The 18,025-nt window shown below is 42.1% G+C and overlaps 1 protein-coding gene across 6 annotated transcripts in view; it reads left to right on the top strand.

Moving 5' to 3' along the window:
* NFATC1 (nuclear factor of activated T cells 1) overlaps positions 1-18,025 on the top strand; it is a 109,827-nt gene that overhangs the window by 61,573 nt on the left and 30,229 nt on the right. For 2 of the 6 annotated variants that reach the window (XM_059851209.1, XM_059851218.1), the window contains exons 7-9: positions 1,736-1,791; positions 3,033-3,165; positions 15,725-16,411. In XM_059851209.1, coding sequence (XP_059707192.1) covers positions 1,736-1,791; positions 3,033-3,165; positions 15,725-16,411 — 876 coding nt within the window. Of the gene's footprint in view, positions 1-1,735; positions 1,792-3,032; positions 3,166-5,770; positions 7,200-15,724; positions 16,412-18,025 lie in introns of those variants that run through there. The other 4 variants (XM_059851227.1, XM_059851234.1, XM_059851241.1 and 1 more) reach the window with 4 other exon arrangements.

The raw sequence follows: 18,025 nt of genomic DNA, 5'->3' as shown, positions 1-18,025 counted from the left end.
CACAAAATGTGTGATAGTGTCAGTGTTGCTTTTATAGCTGATTGAATTAATTAGGGGCAGGGAGGGAGTGCTACAGAGGCTGGAGGTAAAGGAGGCTGCTCCCAGACAGGGGATGTGTCCTGGCTTGCCAAATTTTGGTCAGGGTTTTCTACTGACAGCCCAGGGGAAGCATCTGTTGGATAAATTGTGAAGTGATCGCCAGTCCTCCCAAGAAGCCTACTTCAATTCTGGCACTCTCCAAAGGCATCGTTAAGGAGTCTCAAGCACAGTCTGGCTGCTCCTTCTCTCCCTGCAGCTGAACGTGGCAGTACCAATTAAAGGGATTCCTCTTCCAGCATCACAAGTAAAAATGTAGGAAGAAACTGAGGGTAGATCTGCTAATTGTTTTCCTATGGGAAGACCTGCCAAATTCACTGTGGTATTTGTGCTGCAGCCTTCATGTTGTGCTTCTTTCCATACATTTAAGAGAAAGGGGTTTTGAACATTAATACAGTCGCCAGGGATAGTCCCTCAGCAGCATTCCTTTCACAGTAGGACAGCTGTACACAAAAATATTATTTACAGACATTTGTAATAAATCAGGCAGTTCTAAATGCGTCACCTCCATCCTGGCCATGAAAGCAAAGAAAAAAGAAGAAGTGCCATTCACTCTTACCTTTCAGAGGGCTGCTTTTCTAAGGCAAGCCCACATCCATGTGATGAAGTTCAAAATAACTAATATTTGCATTTGCATGTCCCAATGCTGCAATGAATGTACAAAAGAGATGACATAAGTCTCCGTTTCCCCTTCATTTCAGTCACATCTGACAGTGGTGGGGCCTGTGAAGCTGCACTTGTCTCTACTGTCCAGCTTATCCAGCAGTCTGCTTATGGCCTTTCATTTGTGTTTTTCTAGGCCTGCAGAATGGAAACCTTACATTCTGTATTATTTTTGTTATTTCTTTCCTTCTGAGGTCTGAAGATGCAAGAAAATTAAAGCCCACCTTGTTTTCCAGTGATTTCTGTATCAGTAATGTGCAGGAAAAATGACCAGACAAAGCCAGTTTCTTTCAAAAGACATGTTCTCAGAAAAAAGTTATAGCTGTGGCTTAAATCTATGTTTGCTTGAAAACAGAAATTCAGTAGATTTGGAGGACCCAACAGACCACTAAAAGCAGCTCCAGAAGTGGGACTACTGTAGCTGAACAAAACCAACTTCAAAATGGAGTCTAAAGCTGTGTTTCCAAGCCTATGACCTTGCCTTTTGACCCAAGCAGCAGAATTATGACAAGCCAGACTAGGAGTATATTAAAATCAAATCCTGCATGGCTGAGTAGCTTCCTTAATGCTACTTTACTTGTTGTATTGTTTAATATTAATATTGAATATTACTTAGAGCCTAGGTAGTGTTCAAAGGGCCTCATAAGTAGCAGTATTGTTGTCTGAAAGTTCAGCGAATTGAGATGTAGAACAGTTGCATATTTTGTCCAGGCTAGTGGCTCTGTGGCTCCCCCCTATCATGGGATCATGCACTCTGGCTTGTGGTTCTTCCCTTCAGAAAAGCTGAAGGGGCTCCTGTCACAGGTGACCCAGATGGTCTCTTAGTTGGGCAACACTTTGGGCAATGCTTTGTGAGATCTCCTTTTCACATATGCAGTGCCCCTTCAAAGAGATTGTTTTTGTGAAAGTTGTTCCTTTCTTGGCTTGGGAAAGGCAAAAAGGAAAGAACTAGATATCTTTTTCTTTTGTCTTTTAGATGGTCACCATGTGTGGGAAATGGAAGCCAAAACCGACAAAGAAATGTGCAAGCCAGTAAGTCTGCCTTAAATATTTTAACATCAAGATGAAAAATATATATTGCCTTCTCCAGCACTGTTACTAAAGAGGGATTTCCAAGGCTTTGGCACTGAAACAGAACAAGTACTTAGGCCTCCCCTCCTGGAAATCTTTCTTTAACGTGATCGTGGGGTAAAAAGCCTTCACTGGAAGCTATCCCAAAAGTAGGAGAGACCATTTGGAAAATATTTTTTCATTGTCCAGGATGGGCCAGTTCCATCTGCTCATCTTTTGTCTTGCTGGGTCAGTTCTTTCCGCTGCTCCCAAAGCAATTTCTGATCATTTTCCTTGGCTTTCCTCTATCTTCAGCAGGAGAAACATGAGTCCCCTCACAGGAGATCAGCTCCGTGCTGGAGAAGTGCGGCTCTCTCAGCCGTGACTCTAAGTGGGAAGTACGTCCACTATTCCACGTCTGCAGGAGTATGCAATACTTGCAAAACTGCAGGCAAACAATTTAAAGATCTTGGCTGAATTCAGGCCAAATGCTAAGAAGAGAATTCCCTGTTACTCTTTCAAAAAGTGCCAAGGGAGGTTTTGATGATCATAGCAGATTCACTGTGCATATGTCTGAGCCCTGATGCCCTAGAAGCTAAGTCATTCCTTAGCCCCACGCTGGAGTATTTGGTTTCTGGCAGGGGAAGATCATCTACACATTCTCCAGTCCTTTTTCATGTTGCACTTGATGTGCTTGCAACAGTGACTCTCCCATCCACAGAAGCTAGGATGCTTAAAACTCCCTGAGTTGTTATATAAAAATATATTTCACAGTGGAAAATGGAAATATTTGAGTAATGCTGTCCTAATGCCTTTCAAAGGAAATATTGTTAGGTTCAGATATATCAGGGATGACCTGCCAACCGAGCCGTTGTGCTTTCTCCTGCTGAGTTAGAGACCACAATTTGATTGAAGTCCCAGATTCTTGACAGAGGCAGGCTGGATAGAGCCTTGTCCATATACAGTATCACATTTGCTGTCCAAAGGGAAGAAGTGAGGGCTAGTGATTTTGTAAAGATCTGAGCCATGCTAAAACAATTTCCCTACTTCTAGAGTCCTTGGCAAGGACACTGGGATTGGTGGGAAGCCATCCTTGCCCACAAAGCCCATCAGTTTCCCTTCAGAGAGTGTTTCTCTTCCTTCTTGGGGTTAACTTTTCAATACTATTGTTCAGCTAGACTGTCTTAGTTGTGCCTTGACTTTCTGATTTGTTGCTTTTGCAGAATTCATTGGTGGTTGAGATACCGCCTTTCCGCAATCAGAGAATTACCAGCCCTGTTCAGGTCAACTTCTATGTCTGCAATGGGAAAAGAAAGAGGAGCCAGTACCAGCTTTTCACTTATCTTCCTGCTAATGGTAACAAAGCAAATTCCTTATCTCTGCTAGTAAACGTGAGAGATAATGATCATATATGGTTCTAATAATTCTTTAGTAAGTAGAATATTTTGGAAATACACCTGGTGCTATGAGAGTGAGAATAAATCAAGGAGAGCTGCCTTTGTCTCTGCTGCCCACACAAGAGACAGCCTCTGCAGATTATTTCCATTTGCATTGGTGGCAGAGACCTGTTGAAACAAGGACTTCTGCTTTTGGGAGCTGAGGAGCCATAGCACGAACTCAGATGTTTGTGAAGGCACTGAGCTCTCTGCTAAGCTGCTGTCAACCCTTGGTCTGACTTTCTAACCTCAGAGGGTAAATTGCATTCAAATAACATTTCTAAATTCACACCACAATATTTTAAGCATGCTGGGCTCTGAGCTGGAGGTGGTGTGTGGATTCCCCTTGCAGTCATCTCGCACCTTGCTGCCTTGTACAGGGTGAAAATTGAGATGGACAACGTGGGTAGAGATCAGAGTGCTCCATGTAAAATGCTTCATGGATGGGAAATGTTCAGAAATGTGTGACAATTTTTTTTTTCAAGCTTATATTGGTAGCTGTGAAGTGACAATAAAGTCACTCATGATAGCTGCATTCCAGGCAGGCTTGTATGAAGATTTTAATAGCTAGTAAATTTAGATTTTTTTTTTTAATTATTATTTGAAATAGCTTTTTTTACCAAGAACAGTGTCTGGGGGAAAGTAGGAAAAGAAGGGTGGTTTTTGTTGTTGTTTTTTGGAAAGCAAGAGGAATTAGGAAAAAATTATTAAGCTATGCTTTTTTTGTAGAGTTTCCAAGCAAAAGTAATCCTTCTGTGGGAAATGCCAACAAAGTAATATTCAAGTCAAGTCACATGACTTGAAGAGATATGCTCACTTTTTGTAGGTGAAATCCCATAAAGTACACATTTGGAATTTCACCCAGTTAGCATGCATGCACTTTTATTGGGACTGAAATTAAAAATAAGAGTACAGGAAACCTGACATGGCAATGGAGTGCTTATTGCATATGTTCTGTGTAGCTATGCTCCACTGAATCAGCCTACCTATGCAAGCTTCATTCCCAATGGGGATGTCTGTACATTTAAAGACTGTTCATCTCTTAAATTGGAAAGAAAAAGAGTTGTTATTCTCTTCCACAACACTTTTCAGCAACAAAAATCAGTTGTAGAGGCAATCAGGTATTGCCTTGTCACCCAAGTTACCTTCATAAATATTTCAGATTCAGGCCTTTTCTTAGCTGCTGTTTTTTTATTAAGCAGCACCTTCCCCCAGCCTTTACATAGACCTTTTTTTACCATTGTATTCTAAACCCTGGGAATAGTGTGCACTCCGGCAGAGTTGGTTTATGCTATCAGTATTCTGTGTTTGGAACATTTGCTGTGAAGAGATGGGAATACATACTAGTGACAGCAGACTTAGTGACAACAGGGAACCAGCCTAGGCTTTATTCTGGAAAGACATCTTTAATTATGATAATTGTTGAAAACATGAGGAATCTTGTTTAGTCTGCTGCACCAATTTAAATTCAAGTGAAATCTTTTCATTTCAGTGTGAGGAAACCTGAAAGAAAAAATGTAACACCAGGGTAGGGTAAAGGAAAGCAGGTATTCCTAGTAAATATTCTTTCCATTCCATTTGGTTCTCCATTCACATTCTCTTAATACATATGTATATTGGCATGTAGGTAATTGAAAAACATGTTGTGTTCTTTGCAGCCTCTCCCATAACAGTGGTAAAAGTGTATGTGCTTCTGCAATCACCAGAATTAATAGTATAGTATGTTTTTATTATGCTTGTGTTTTAATGCCTGTGTTACAGCTGTAAGGTTTTGCCCTTCTGTGGCTGGTATTTTTTTCCATCATGCCTTTCAAAGATAGATACAATCACCTCTGCTGTGTATCTAGAAACCACGTACAGTGATTGAATCAGTCATTTATGCTGCTGCATTTCTAGGAGTCATTTTAGGCTTGATTTGATTTCAGTCACAACATTCTTTTACTGCTTCAAGGCATTGTAGAAATCCGAAGTTTATCTCATGCAGAAAAAATTACCTGAGTCAAGAACCACTGGGTGATCAGTGTAAAAAAAAGTAGATGAGATAAGCATGATTTTGGCCCAGGTAACACTTTGTCTTTTGTTTAAACAAATCCCACAAACAGGGAAGGTGGAGGGTTTTGACGAACGAATGTCGGAGTGATCATGAAGTGTAAGATGTGGTTTTACACATACAGGTGGTATTCTGTAAACTGCTTCTTCTTCTTCTTCTGTGCTTTAGGACTAATCAAATGCTGAATTTCAGTGCCTGCTGTAGTTTTGCAGGTATTTCTGTGTGAGGGACCTTTTAAGAGCTTCATGATGCACATCAGACATGTATTTTACAGCTCAACTGGACTGTGCCAAAGCAAAATACCAAATGTGGACTAAAGCCTAAATGTTATGTGAACCCCCTGGCTGTGCTCCTGGGGTGGGTGTGGGCACACGCAGAGCAGTGGGAGAGCCGTGGGCTCGCTGTGCAGCTCCCACCCCCACTGCAGGGCAGTAGGGGGTTTTTCCTGTAGCTCCTATTTCTCCTCATTCCCTAGGGGAAAACAGCCAGTGGATCCAGGGACACGTGACCTCACTCATCCCACCTCCCATGGATGGTCCTATGGCATCTCCATGGAGTACAGCTCTGTGACATGCAGCCAGCACAAGCTGCCCTCTCCAGCAATGTTTTTTCGCCACCACAGGGCTTCTCCCGTGCTGCAGAGATGTGGCAGGATTGTACCTTCCCTCTGTTAGCTCAAGTGTTTGGCAGAGCAGGGACTTACTTGGTGAAGATGAGTTTCTGCTTCAGAAATAAAAAAACTGCTGTAAAAATGAAAATCTTACTGCTCTGTAAATGAAAAGTTTAAATAACAAAGCAAAACAGAAAGTAGATGCTTCAGAAAAGGAGCCAAGGTCTTGAAAACGGGATTGCTTAAGTCTTTGGCTTGGGATAGACTGTAAACTTAAGTACTCATAATCCACTTTTAATTGAAATTTTGATTTACTGTTCTGCTAAATATGAGCAATTCCTGAATCCTGTATTAGCTTATATTGTACAGAAATGACTGTAATGTCATTTTTTTAGTGGTAATTCACTGATACATATCACTGAGCAATTGCATATCAGTTTTGTCCTGGAGCCTGCAGCCTTGTAGGCTCTTGAAACTTCTTCACAGGCATGCCTGGTGCAGAAATATAAGTAGTTTCCATACCATTCTGGCACAGGTGAATTCCTGCAGCTCATATGGTAAGTACTGATGCATTTTGCATTGCCACATTCCATCAAAATTCGAGGAGAAAGGCTCTGGACCCGACACTGCAGTCAGGAGTCTGAGCAGAGCACAATGAGCAGACCCTTGGATGTTCAGCTTTTAAAGTGCCTCACTGCTGTGGCTCCATGCAGGGGGCTCTGCAGCTCCGTTATGTACAGCAGAACATTCTGGAAAACCACGTTTCAGGGTTAAACTAACCTGGAGCGTCTAAAGAAGAAGACAGGCGTGTATGCTGTGATTCCAAATCCTGTCTTTTCATCTAAGAAAGCTGAAGGAGTTCTCCTGCTCAGAAGACTTTAAACAATGACTGATAAGGATTAGGTCTCTGTCTGTTTAGATTTCTTTTAAGTAGGTACAGAAAATAGAGGAAATGTGGTCAAGAACTTACTTCTGCAGATAGGAGTGAGCGCTCTCTATGTTTTCTATTATCCAGCAAGTATTGATACCAAGAATGTTGAACACAGGAAAGTTTTCCTTTGAATTTTATTTAGACAAGTAGTGATATTTGACTAACCAAAGACAGGCTAGTTTGTCCAGGAAATATTTAATAAAAAGGAAAAAGGAAAGTTGATGTGTTTCTTCTACTGGAATGAAAAATACGCTTTTGCAAAGAGTTGATGATAAAGTATTTCCAGTTTCTGTTTCTGTCAGGCTTCTTAATTGTCAAAGCATTATTAAAAGATCATTTCATTGCTTCTGGTATTTATTAAAATGGTGTTGATATTCTGGGTAACTTTTACTTTGAGATGCGTTTCACTACCCACAGGGTCAGATTTCCAACTGCACAGCCTTCACTCACAGATACAGCTTTTCTGCAGTTCCTTTGCCTCCCTGCAGTCATCTGCAAAAGTCTCCGAGATGTTGAGCTCCTCTGAAAACCTGGCCACAGTGACTTGGTGGGGATGGAAGTCCTTTGAATCTGTGGGTGTGTAGCTGTGCTGAGAGCCTGCCTGCGGTGACTAGATGTGCCTCAGTATTGTGGTTTACAGCCCAGTGGCACAGAAGTGAAGCTCTTAACATTGTAGAATAGAATTGCAGGATATCTTAAGTTGGAAGGGACCCATAAGGATCATTAAGTCCAACTCCGTATTCCTTGCAGGACTACCCCTTGGTGTACATCTGAAAAGGGTGTATGCTGCCCACGGCATATTGTTGTCAGCATTCTCCTGAGTTACTGTCTCTGCTCTAAAATTATCCCTGCCTACCATACAAATGGGTGTAACAACGCTTGTCTCGTGGCTGCATTGAGCAGCCATGCCTCTGTTTCACCTCAGCCCTTCCGCCCACACCTCACTCCCTAAGTTAAAAGATGACGTTAGCCCTCTTAGCAGAAATGAGGATGCAAAGTGTTGCCACTCCAATGTGACACAGCATGTGGCTTGTGCTGATTATCTCCTCCTACCTCTCACCTCTCGGTATTTGTTGAATTTTCCTGCTTGAGGTCGGCAAAATTATTAGCCTAGTCCTTTATGCAAATGATGGGGATCTGAGGGAGCAGGGCCAATGCAGGGCCTGTGATGTGCAGGGACCATAACCTGTGGCTGGTGCAATACCACCTCAGCAGTGCCTCAACAAGGGGATGGAGCGTGGCTGAGTCAGGCCTGGAGCCTCGGACCTGCTGGAGGTGTTTTCATCCCCAGGAGCATCTGGACTGCTACAAAGCCAGCACATGGCAGGACAGGGCAACAGGGTAAAAGGTTGGCCCCAGAGGACTTTTATTTTAGGTGAAAATAGAAATCACAGTTACTCATTTTTACACTATACACTGACACAGTTTATTTCGTTTTGGCTACTCAGTGGCTGATTGTTAATTTTGACATGTAGCAGAGTAACTAAAAGCAGGTGAGGTTTTGTCAGAGTCTGTTCTCATTTATGACAATCACAAAGTTCATCATCACTGGGTGTATCAGCCCCTCCTCTCCCATCCAGGAGCCATGAGAGGTCTGTGGAGGAGCAGAGGAGGCCCGTGTTGCACTCACCAGCGTTACACCCTCAGGTGCTGGGTACCCACTGGAGCTGCATTGCCCACACTTTACCCAGGTGACATCCATTTTCAGCAGTCAGCCAGCCCAGCCTGCCACATCTGACCTGACAGAGAGTCTGTCTTTATCTGTGTGGAGAGGCATATGAAGAACACTGCCTCTCTGAGGTGCTCCATCTTCACCTGGAAGGCTAGGAAAAAGCATCACCTGCATGATTGCCCTGAGAAAGGCAGGGGTGGACAAGTGCTCTGTAGAAGTCCGTGCCTATGTCTGACCATCAGCAATGATCACCCCTAACAGTTAACTTCCAGTGCATAAAATAATCTTTTGTCAATACCTCAATTTTCAAATATTCCCCTTCAGATGAAAAAACCCCCAACCCAGTTTTGGTCATTGAACTCCTCTGCATGAGCATTTTGAGGACTCCTTGCCTTGCTTTCCAGTAATTTCACATGCAAGCAGGGATAAAGTCAGCACTGGTGGCGTAATGTTGTGTAGCATCATCCAAACAGACCTCAGCCCAGTGGATTTAACATCTGACAGAGGTGACATAGAAAGCCTTGGCTGGTGCAGACTGGGCGTTGTGCACAGTTAAATGTCCAGTTGAAGGCTGCAGTGGAGCCAGGTGCTGCACCACGCTGTGGAAGCAGCAGTAGAGCAGTCCAAGTGGGCATATCACAGGACTTGATTTTCCTATTCAACACTGTAGGATTGAACAAATTGTTATGGTGAAAATTGTGCCTTTTAAGAATTTTTATCTCTTTCTTTTGAAAGAAAGTTAATGCATAATTTTCTGTACTAGCACAACCCAAAATGCCCTCCACCTACCTCCTACTTCTCCCCACCTGATTTAGCAGGGCATGCAACAAGCTACCGTATATGATCTTCTGTCTCATAAATATGTGTAGAATAACCTAATAATTTAACAGCTGTTGAAAAGCATTTAGCAAATGAGTTGGCTGGAAAGCACTTCCAAATCAGATAATGTCACTGTCTGAGATTAGGACAGTGGTGAGGTGTACGCACAAGGTTTCCATCTCCCCGAGCTATTCTTGTATAAAACTGTACATATTCATCTGAACCTGAAAAATCTATACACAAAACCCAAAAAGGGCTGGTAGGCAGGGAGGCATGTTTTAGAGTTAGCCTTCCTGATGAGTAGCACCAGTAGTAGTGTACAAGCAAGAGAGGGTGAGTTCAGATACTTGTGCACGTAAAAGTTGCACACACACATGTGCTCCCTGCAGTGTCTTGATGGCAGGAGGCTTCCTTTGTGTCTGAGTCACCATGCACTGGATTTAGTAACTAAAAGCAAAGGCTTGATAGCAGCTCGACCTTTAAAAGTGTTTTAGCTTTGTAGGTGCCTGGGGAAAACACCAGCACAGACAGCATCTGCACAGGTCCCTGTAGCTGACTGTCTCACAAGATCCCTGGAGCTGAGTGCTCGTCCCTTGTTGCTGAGGTTGCCACTGCTGCACATGTGTTGGCAGGGCATTTCAGAAAGTTCTGCTCAGCCTTGCTGCTCGGGTGTTACTGAAGCAGGGATTGTTCTGTGAGGGCAGCCAGCCCCTTGCCTCTCCCCAGCACCGGCTGCTCCACAGTCAGAACAAGGGGTGAGGCCTCAAGTATGCTGGATCCAGCCAGTGCTGCTGCAGCAGCCAGCATTTGGTCTTTGCACAAATCCAGAGGAGCTAAACTGCACGTGGAGGTGTGTCCACATCCCTAATTAGTCTCTGGTCAACCAGCAGCAAGGCAGTGACAGGAGCTGAGGTCACCAGTGCAGTGTCTTCTGAAGGTGTGCTGCCAGTATCAAAACTGACTGACAGGGAAGGATTTCAAAGGCACAAACAGCCTTTCAGAGCTCAGCTCAGTAATGGAGATTTAGATAGCTAACTCCTCAGCTCTCTTTGAAAGTCCCAGCCCAAATTCTTACCAATTGCCAGACATTTAGTCCAGAAGTTGAAGAAACGGGTGTGTGCACATGATGAAAAAAGTAGTGTTTTGATTTTCAAACTCTTAACTAAAATCTGTGTGCAGGTGCCAGGGAACTACATCATAGTCTGCACCATGAAAAGAAGCTATTTTGTTGGATAAGTTCAATCAAACTTAAGGGTAAAATAAATATATTTTAGTGCCATAAATGTCTACACTGATAATACTACATGGAAATGGAAATTTGATAGTTAAATGTTAATCAGGATAAACATCTGTTTAATTAATAAGATTTTATTTTTTCAGTTCACATATTCTAATAACATTCCTCCCCCCCCAAAAAAATAAAAAAAGCTTAAAAACCCATCTGGATTGCTAAAGTGCAAAAGCAAACACACATGTGTTAGAATTGTCAAAAAATATGTATAGTATATATCTGAGCACTTTCTGATTCCCTTTACTGAATGTACATGATTTATTATTTTTCTTCTAGGTTTGATATATTAACTTTTTACCTGCTAGAAAGGCCTTTCATTTAAATGTGGCCTTGCAGAATTGGCTGAAATATTTCTCCCAGATTCAGACACACACAGAAGGACCATTGTCTCCCACCAGTGCCTTGGTATGATGTCATAACCCTGATCTCTCTGAGTAAGAAACTTTGATTTATAGCTAGGGCTGCTGCCAATGCGTGGTTCTCAGAACTTCATATTAAATTAGATTACATAATGACATGAGTTCAGAGTCTAAGAAGGCATCACCAAACCATTGAAAACCAATTTGAAATTAATTTGCTTATCAGACTAATTTAGAATAGTGACTTGTCATATTTTAATATTCAAAATCAAGAACTGTTTAAAACCATCTGTCAGCTGACCTTGTGCATTGTAAGTAACAGGCATTAAAAATTTCCCTGTGCCAAACTTGCATTCCTTTTTTACCTTTTTAGGGCAAGGGCCAGATCCTTCAGCACTCGAAAATGAATAATGTGGCTTCTGAGTCTCATCTTTTGTGTTTACAATTTCACAAATTCCGGCTTCATTGCTGCAGTTTATTATAGGCAAATCTCAGTGTATCGCAAATTCAGTCACTGTTTTTCGTTTTAGCCAGCTGAGAGTCTGCAAGACTGGCTGCTACCTCAGCACCATGGCGCAGTTCTGAGACAGAGTGATTGTTGCTGTTTGGTATGGCTCTGCTGGATTTAAGAAGTGACTGTTTCTGCTGAAAGTGCTCACAGGTTCTGAACAGCTGTAGGGCTTTGCAGTTAATTGCCAGCCCAGGCCTGCTGTGTGACTGACTAGGAGTGTCTCTTTTGGCTGGCAGGATGTTACCAAGTCATTCAAGATTTGAAATATTTGGGCTAGAAGTTAGGCTAATACTGTTCTCTGTTAAATATTAATCCTGGGAGAATTAGTGGTGCTGCCTATATCACATTGCATCTCCCTCTGTGAAATACTTGTGGAAGTCAGTGACGATGGAAGTGGATGTGTGTTATGACAGCTAGCTTACCATGCCTCCATGGGGATATATAAAAGGGCTCAAACCCCCTTTTTCAATCTTGGTTTTGTAAAGACTGGCAGTTCATCAAGCATAAGTCAGTAGATAAGTGGTAACACAAGCTGGCCTGTGAGCAGTGCTGTCCGCTGTGTTGTCTCGTGCAGAGGGTTCCCCTGTGAGCTGCCTGGGGTTCTCCTGTGCAGAGTCCTGATTTGGACTTCATCCTTGAGGGTCCCTTCCAAGTCAGGGTATTCTCTGATTTTCTTATCTAGGAGAAAATGGTGAAGGTGGGTACTAAGGTTTGTATCAAGTTCCAAGTCAGGTGCAGTTGCCCACACCAGCTGAGCATCTCAGTCCCCCAGAAGTCAATGAGACAATGGGTGAGGATGTGTTAGTTCCTTGTAGCCCCATTACGGTGTTTGAGTTACACCACAGACGCTGTGATGGTAAGTGGGTAGCCACTGAATACAGCTACAGGCTGTTCCTGCATTGGTTTGGGAGGTGTGCCTTGAAATACCCATCGTTCTTACTTCGGGGCCTCTGAAGTCCATTGAAAAGTGGAAGAAAACAATTGCCCTTTCAATGAAAAAATGTAAGGTGGTTTACACCAACTTCTGACACAATCAGAATTGATACTTAAATAATATTTATTATTGTTGGTATTTTCAGAATGACCAGGTCAGACCCACAGGTAGTTTGAGTTGTTTGCCAATACAAACATTGGCATAGATTTTTGGCCTTTGTTACTCTGCTTGTTGACGATACATAGGCTGGGGAGAAGCAGGTAATGGGACAGAGTAGCATAAACAAGCCATTAACTGATGTAATGTAGCAATTTGTGGTATTGTGTCCTCCACAAGTAAAGTACTACAGTTATTCATGTAAAATACTAAAGCTGAGATCTGGCTCGAAGGAGAATGTTAATGTCTTCTGTTTCTTCTGACATGCTCAGCTTTACAGGTCTGATTCCAGGTCATCTGGATCGTTAGTAATGGTTTCTTCTTGGGAAGTAAAAATCTTACAGACCTCCTTTCTCCAAACTGGTACCTCATGAAGACGTTTGCTGATTTTTTAGGGGGGTTGAGTGGCTGCCATCCCAGTGTGTATGATGCTCACGCTCACTCTGCACAGGGTTAATGGCTCTGCAGCTGGCAAAACACAGAAAAGTCAGATACAAATCCCTTCACCATTTCAGCAGAAATACTCTTTCTGTCTTTTCTTTCTTTCAGCAGAAATACTTTTTCTGGTGTGATACTTACACTAGTGATGAGATTAGCATACAAACAAAATATACGAAACAGAGCAATGTCTGACTTTCTTTACTGTGTTGAAAAAACACATTAAAAAAGGTAATGAAAACAGTTCAGTTGAACAAGTTCAGGCAGCTCTAAGCATAAGTAAAGTTAGTATTTGTCCATTTAAAGACAATTTGTTTCCCATTACATGAAATAACTGATGCCCATAAATATTAGTTCAAAGCAAAACAACCCTGACTAGCCCTGACCAGTCTCTGTTTTCCCCCTGAATTTGTAGGCAGCAGGAGTGTCTTTGGCTGCTGTCACCATCTCCAAGTGAGATTTTGGACTAACAGGTGTGGAACAGAGTTCCTGCCACCCATCAGTCCTTCACCTTGTGCAGAGCAGGACTTTACTGGTGGTCCTCCTTTGGCTGCAGTATGTGTATTTCAGTGTAGCAACACACAAAAAAAAGATTAACAATATTCATGACCAGACCTCCAAATGGACCCCATGGCATTGCTTTTTTAAAGAGAAAACTCAGACTGAAGTGACAATAAAGTGCAATGGTGTTCTGCAGAAGAGCTACAATGAAAAGCCAGCCTGAGATCAGGAACCTGTCTTCTGTAAAGCCTCCAGCCTGCCTGCCACCAGGGCTATAATCCTTCCCTGGGTTATAACAAGTCAGACAGCTCCAGGGTTTATTGGAGTTGTATTGCCAGTGGTTGAGCGTGGAATTATTTAGCACAGGTGTTTCTATAACAGTGATATATTGGGAAAATTCAGTGTTCAACAACCATCATATTTCCAGCTGTGCTGTGGTTAGTGCTAGCACTGTGAACCTAATATAAAACATGTGAGAATATTTGCTAGCTCAGGAACTTGTTAAAGGTATTTTCTTACAATATCTGAGTTGCTGTGTTTATCTAGGTGCATTTCTTCAGTCTTGCATTTTCCTAAAGGGTGTGATAGTGGTTTTGTCAAGCTGTCACTGAACATGGAATCTGTTTCTCTCCAACCAAGTGCATTAGTAGACCTGCTAGCCAGTGTGCAGCACCCAAGCTGGTGAAAATAAGATTATGAGAAATCTAATGACAGTCTGTCACACCTAGCCTATTTGTCTTGAGCAGCACCTGTGCATCTGTTACATATATGGACCTGTTTTTACTGGGGTGCTAGAAATCTTGAAACAAGTGTTGCAAGCATCTACATGTAAAAGAACATAAAAGGAACAAAGTTAACAAGGGGCTCGGGGACTGTAAAACAAGTAGTGAAGTGCATTCACCACCAACAAAATCTGTGAGTGATAAAGGTTTTATATGTACAGATGGACACGTGCATTTTAAGGGGCTCAAAAAGACTCATACACAAACATAATAAATGGCTGGAAAATGTGTGTTTTGTAAAACACATGCAAATAAAAATACAGTCAGAGACACTTGTGCAACACACATGTATCTGAGCTGAGTTGTGAAAAGAGTTTCATTATTAACTTTGTGTCACAATGGGTTAGTTATTAGAATATTATGCAAAATATTCTCTAGTGTCATCAGAAATTTATTAGGAAGAAGATAAATGCCACTATGCATCCATACTGGATCTTTGTATGCATTAGAGGCCCATCTGACTAGAAAAAAATACATGTACAGTCTAGCTTGGCTCTGTTATTTGTAATTTTCCTGACAGAGAATGTGGGTCAGTTTTGCCTGTGCACTGCATGTGTTGTAGGAGCAGCTTCAAAGATGCCTCACTTTGGTTTGAGAGAGAAAGCAAATGTTGAAAAGACACCTCAATTTGACAAAGGATCTTTCCTCGACTGGAGAAAGCAGCTCTGCATTTGTCGCCACTGAGTTGATGCTCACTGACAATCACTTCCGTCCGCATTCTGGTTGTTTTTAGAGATGTGACAGCTCAATTAGGGCGTTGTTTGGGACAGTGGGTAGAGCAAGCAGAGGTCTAAAACAGGAATCACTTTTTCTTGGTAGCCAGAGACTGACTAATGTTTGTTAGGAGCTGGCATTAGCAAAAATGAAATGCAATTATGTAAAAAACTAAACAAATCAGATCCTACTCTTTCAAAAATATGCTCATAATTGAAAACTTCTTGTACATAGCCCTTTGTCATATATCTTTGCAACTTTATTTTCATTGAACTCTAAAAGCCCTATCTCTACCTTATTATGCTCCAGTTTACTGCGTGTACAGACATTTATCAAATGGGCGATCGGTAGCTGTAGAAATGCAGTAGTCTATCCAAGTTAAAATTCTTGCCTTGATTACTACAAATCCATGGAGCCCTTGGGTCCAAAGCTTCCACTGAAGCACAGCTATTTGCAAATAGATTTTTATAGCACATTAGTGCTGGAGGAGAGTCCAAAGAAAATAGTCCTTTTCAATATTAGAACCAGCTGTGACTTTCTTGTGCTGATGACTCATTCATTTTTTTTTATAGGGTGGGAGAACTAGGCAAAAGACACACAGAGTCTTATTCACGACGTTGTTTGTTTTGCAAAGGGTATCCTAGCCACAAGCCAACTTGATCATACCAATACGCAACTCATGTTTATTTAAAACCTTTTTTCTTTTAACAGTTCCAATTATAAAAACAGAACCCACAGATGACTATGAGCCTGCTCAAACCTGTGGACCAATGAACCAAGGCTTAAGCCCTCTCTCTAAACCGTACTACAGTCAGCAGATCATGATGCCCCCTGATCCTGGTTCGTGCCTCGTGGCCGGCTTTGCCTCCTGTCAGCAGAGAAACGCCGTGATGTCTCCTTCTCCCAATGCAAGCCCCAAGCTGCACGACCTTTCATCCTCTCCTTACAAGTGCATCCCCAACCCGGGCCACAGTCACCTCGGACTTCAGCAGCCCGCTGGAGGTGTCCCCACCATACAGGAAGTGCCAAGGTCTATAGTTGTGCACCCAAGCCCCCCCGAGCAATCATCTCACGTCATGCTGCAGCCGCAGGTGAGTCAACATCTGAGCAGTAGCTGTCCCCTTGGTTATCAACAAACACTCTATCCCAACAGTCCCTCTTCTCCAGTTCCATCTGTTACCCAAGAGCCAACCTATTTGCAGTCCTGCAGTCCAACTCACTCATCCATAATGGGTCAACAGCAGCAGCAACTGCCGAAGGTTCACAGAAATGAGTCTCCAACAACCCAACCACTGTCATTGCCAGAGTTGCATGAGGAAAGTAATCATAATTTGGCCCCTATTCCTGTAACGATCAAGCGAGAACCTGAGGAATTGGACCAGATGTACCTGGATGATGGTAAGTCTTCCACGGCACAGGTTTGCATTCACCATGTTGCTCTATCAGTGAGTTCCCTTAAGCCCCCTTCTTTTGAATCCTGGTGGAAAAAAAGTTCCGTTAATAGCCTGGTGGAAAGGTACGGACCTTGCTTGGGTTGTCTTTATACAGGAAAGGGCCCTTTCATTTCATTTGCCGTAATGAAACCCCATTATCTAAGCATTTAATGTTGTTAGTTAGCATAGAGCTCTAGCTGCATGACCAATAGCTATGTTGTAATAATCTTAACTGTATGTTCTTGGCTTACGCCCATGCCAGTGACCTGTGGAGCTGCAGTGAAAACATATTTAACATTGTCCCATTCATAATGCAGTGAAACGTCTGATATGCAAATCTGTTCACTGAAACTAAATGTTAAACTGCTCTACTTCAGTTGAGAGGGTTCAGATTAAAAATGGAGGCGTATCTTTCAGCATCACTTTTCAGTCTGTTTGCATCTGATGTTTAGGACTACCTTTTTTCCCCATTTTTATTGTAGCCTTGCTGCTGCTTTTGCTGTTCTTTTTTTTTTTTTTTTCTTTTTCTGGTTTTGTAAGATTCTGTATGTATATACATATTTTACATGCGGCACTGAAAAGTTGAAGTGCTGTGATAAACCTGTAAGACCCTAGTTCCCAAATATTTATTAGTTGAATGTAATAAAAGGGAAAATATGGAATTTGGTCATGTGACCTTAGTGAACTGCGATTTAGCATTTGCTGCTAAGTATCCCAGTAGTATTCTGGACCCTTACCTTAATGCAGGATGAGAATTCCCTTCCAACATACCATGCTCCTTGAAATGCCATTTAAATGGCTGCATTGAAACTAACTGGTGCCAAGGAACATCTGAATGTTATTGTCCTTCAGGGAGAATTTAAGGACAATTCATTGCACTGTTGGTTTTTTTTTTTAAAGGACAATTTGCCATTCTATTTTAAACAGCATGCTACTCACTGAATTAGGATTCAAAATTAATGTTCTGGAGACTGAGTAGCAGCTCTTTGCTTTTCAACTCTAGAAAAATTGCTTTTCTTCACAGAAGTTGTTACTGGTTACATGATAGAGAGGTCTAGGGAACTTTTCCTAATTAGGAGATAAGGTCACTAGTTTTGCACAACACATCTTTTTGACTAGGTTTTCTTCATACAGTGTGCATTTTTTATCACTTACCTGTGCTGCCAGGAGCATGATTTCAACAAGCTAAATTAGAAATGTACACAAACAAAAAAAAAGCTATGCCTTGCCAGAATTTTGGGGTTAAGAAAGAATGGAATGGATCTATGTAAGGAGGAGAATTTAGATAAATCTAAACATAGTGTATAGCTGTCTTTTGAAGAAAAGCACAAGAAAGGGGCAACCTTGCTGTCTTACCTCTCAAAAATCTAGCAACCTCTTCTCAGACAGAACCATGAAAGCTGCTTTTCGCTAGTCCCTGCTGGAGACATGGAAATGTGTCTCGGGGATGAAGGGTGAATGAAGCTCCTCAGCAATGTCTGGTTTAAGTTTCTTGTGGAGGAACAGAGGGTCTTTGTTACCATGTGGTCTGAGAGAGGGTTTTAGTATTTTCAGCAACGCTTATTCGCTCTGACAAAGT

Source organism: Haemorhous mexicanus, chromosome 1 (genome assembly GCF_027477595.1).
Source record: "Haemorhous mexicanus isolate bHaeMex1 chromosome 1, bHaeMex1.pri, whole genome shotgun sequence".
In the NCBI taxonomy this organism is placed as follows: domain Eukaryota; kingdom Metazoa; phylum Chordata; class Aves; order Passeriformes; family Fringillidae; genus Haemorhous; species Haemorhous mexicanus.
Note: the sequence above shows the minus strand (reverse complement) of the source record. Positions and strands in the feature narration are given on the sequence as shown.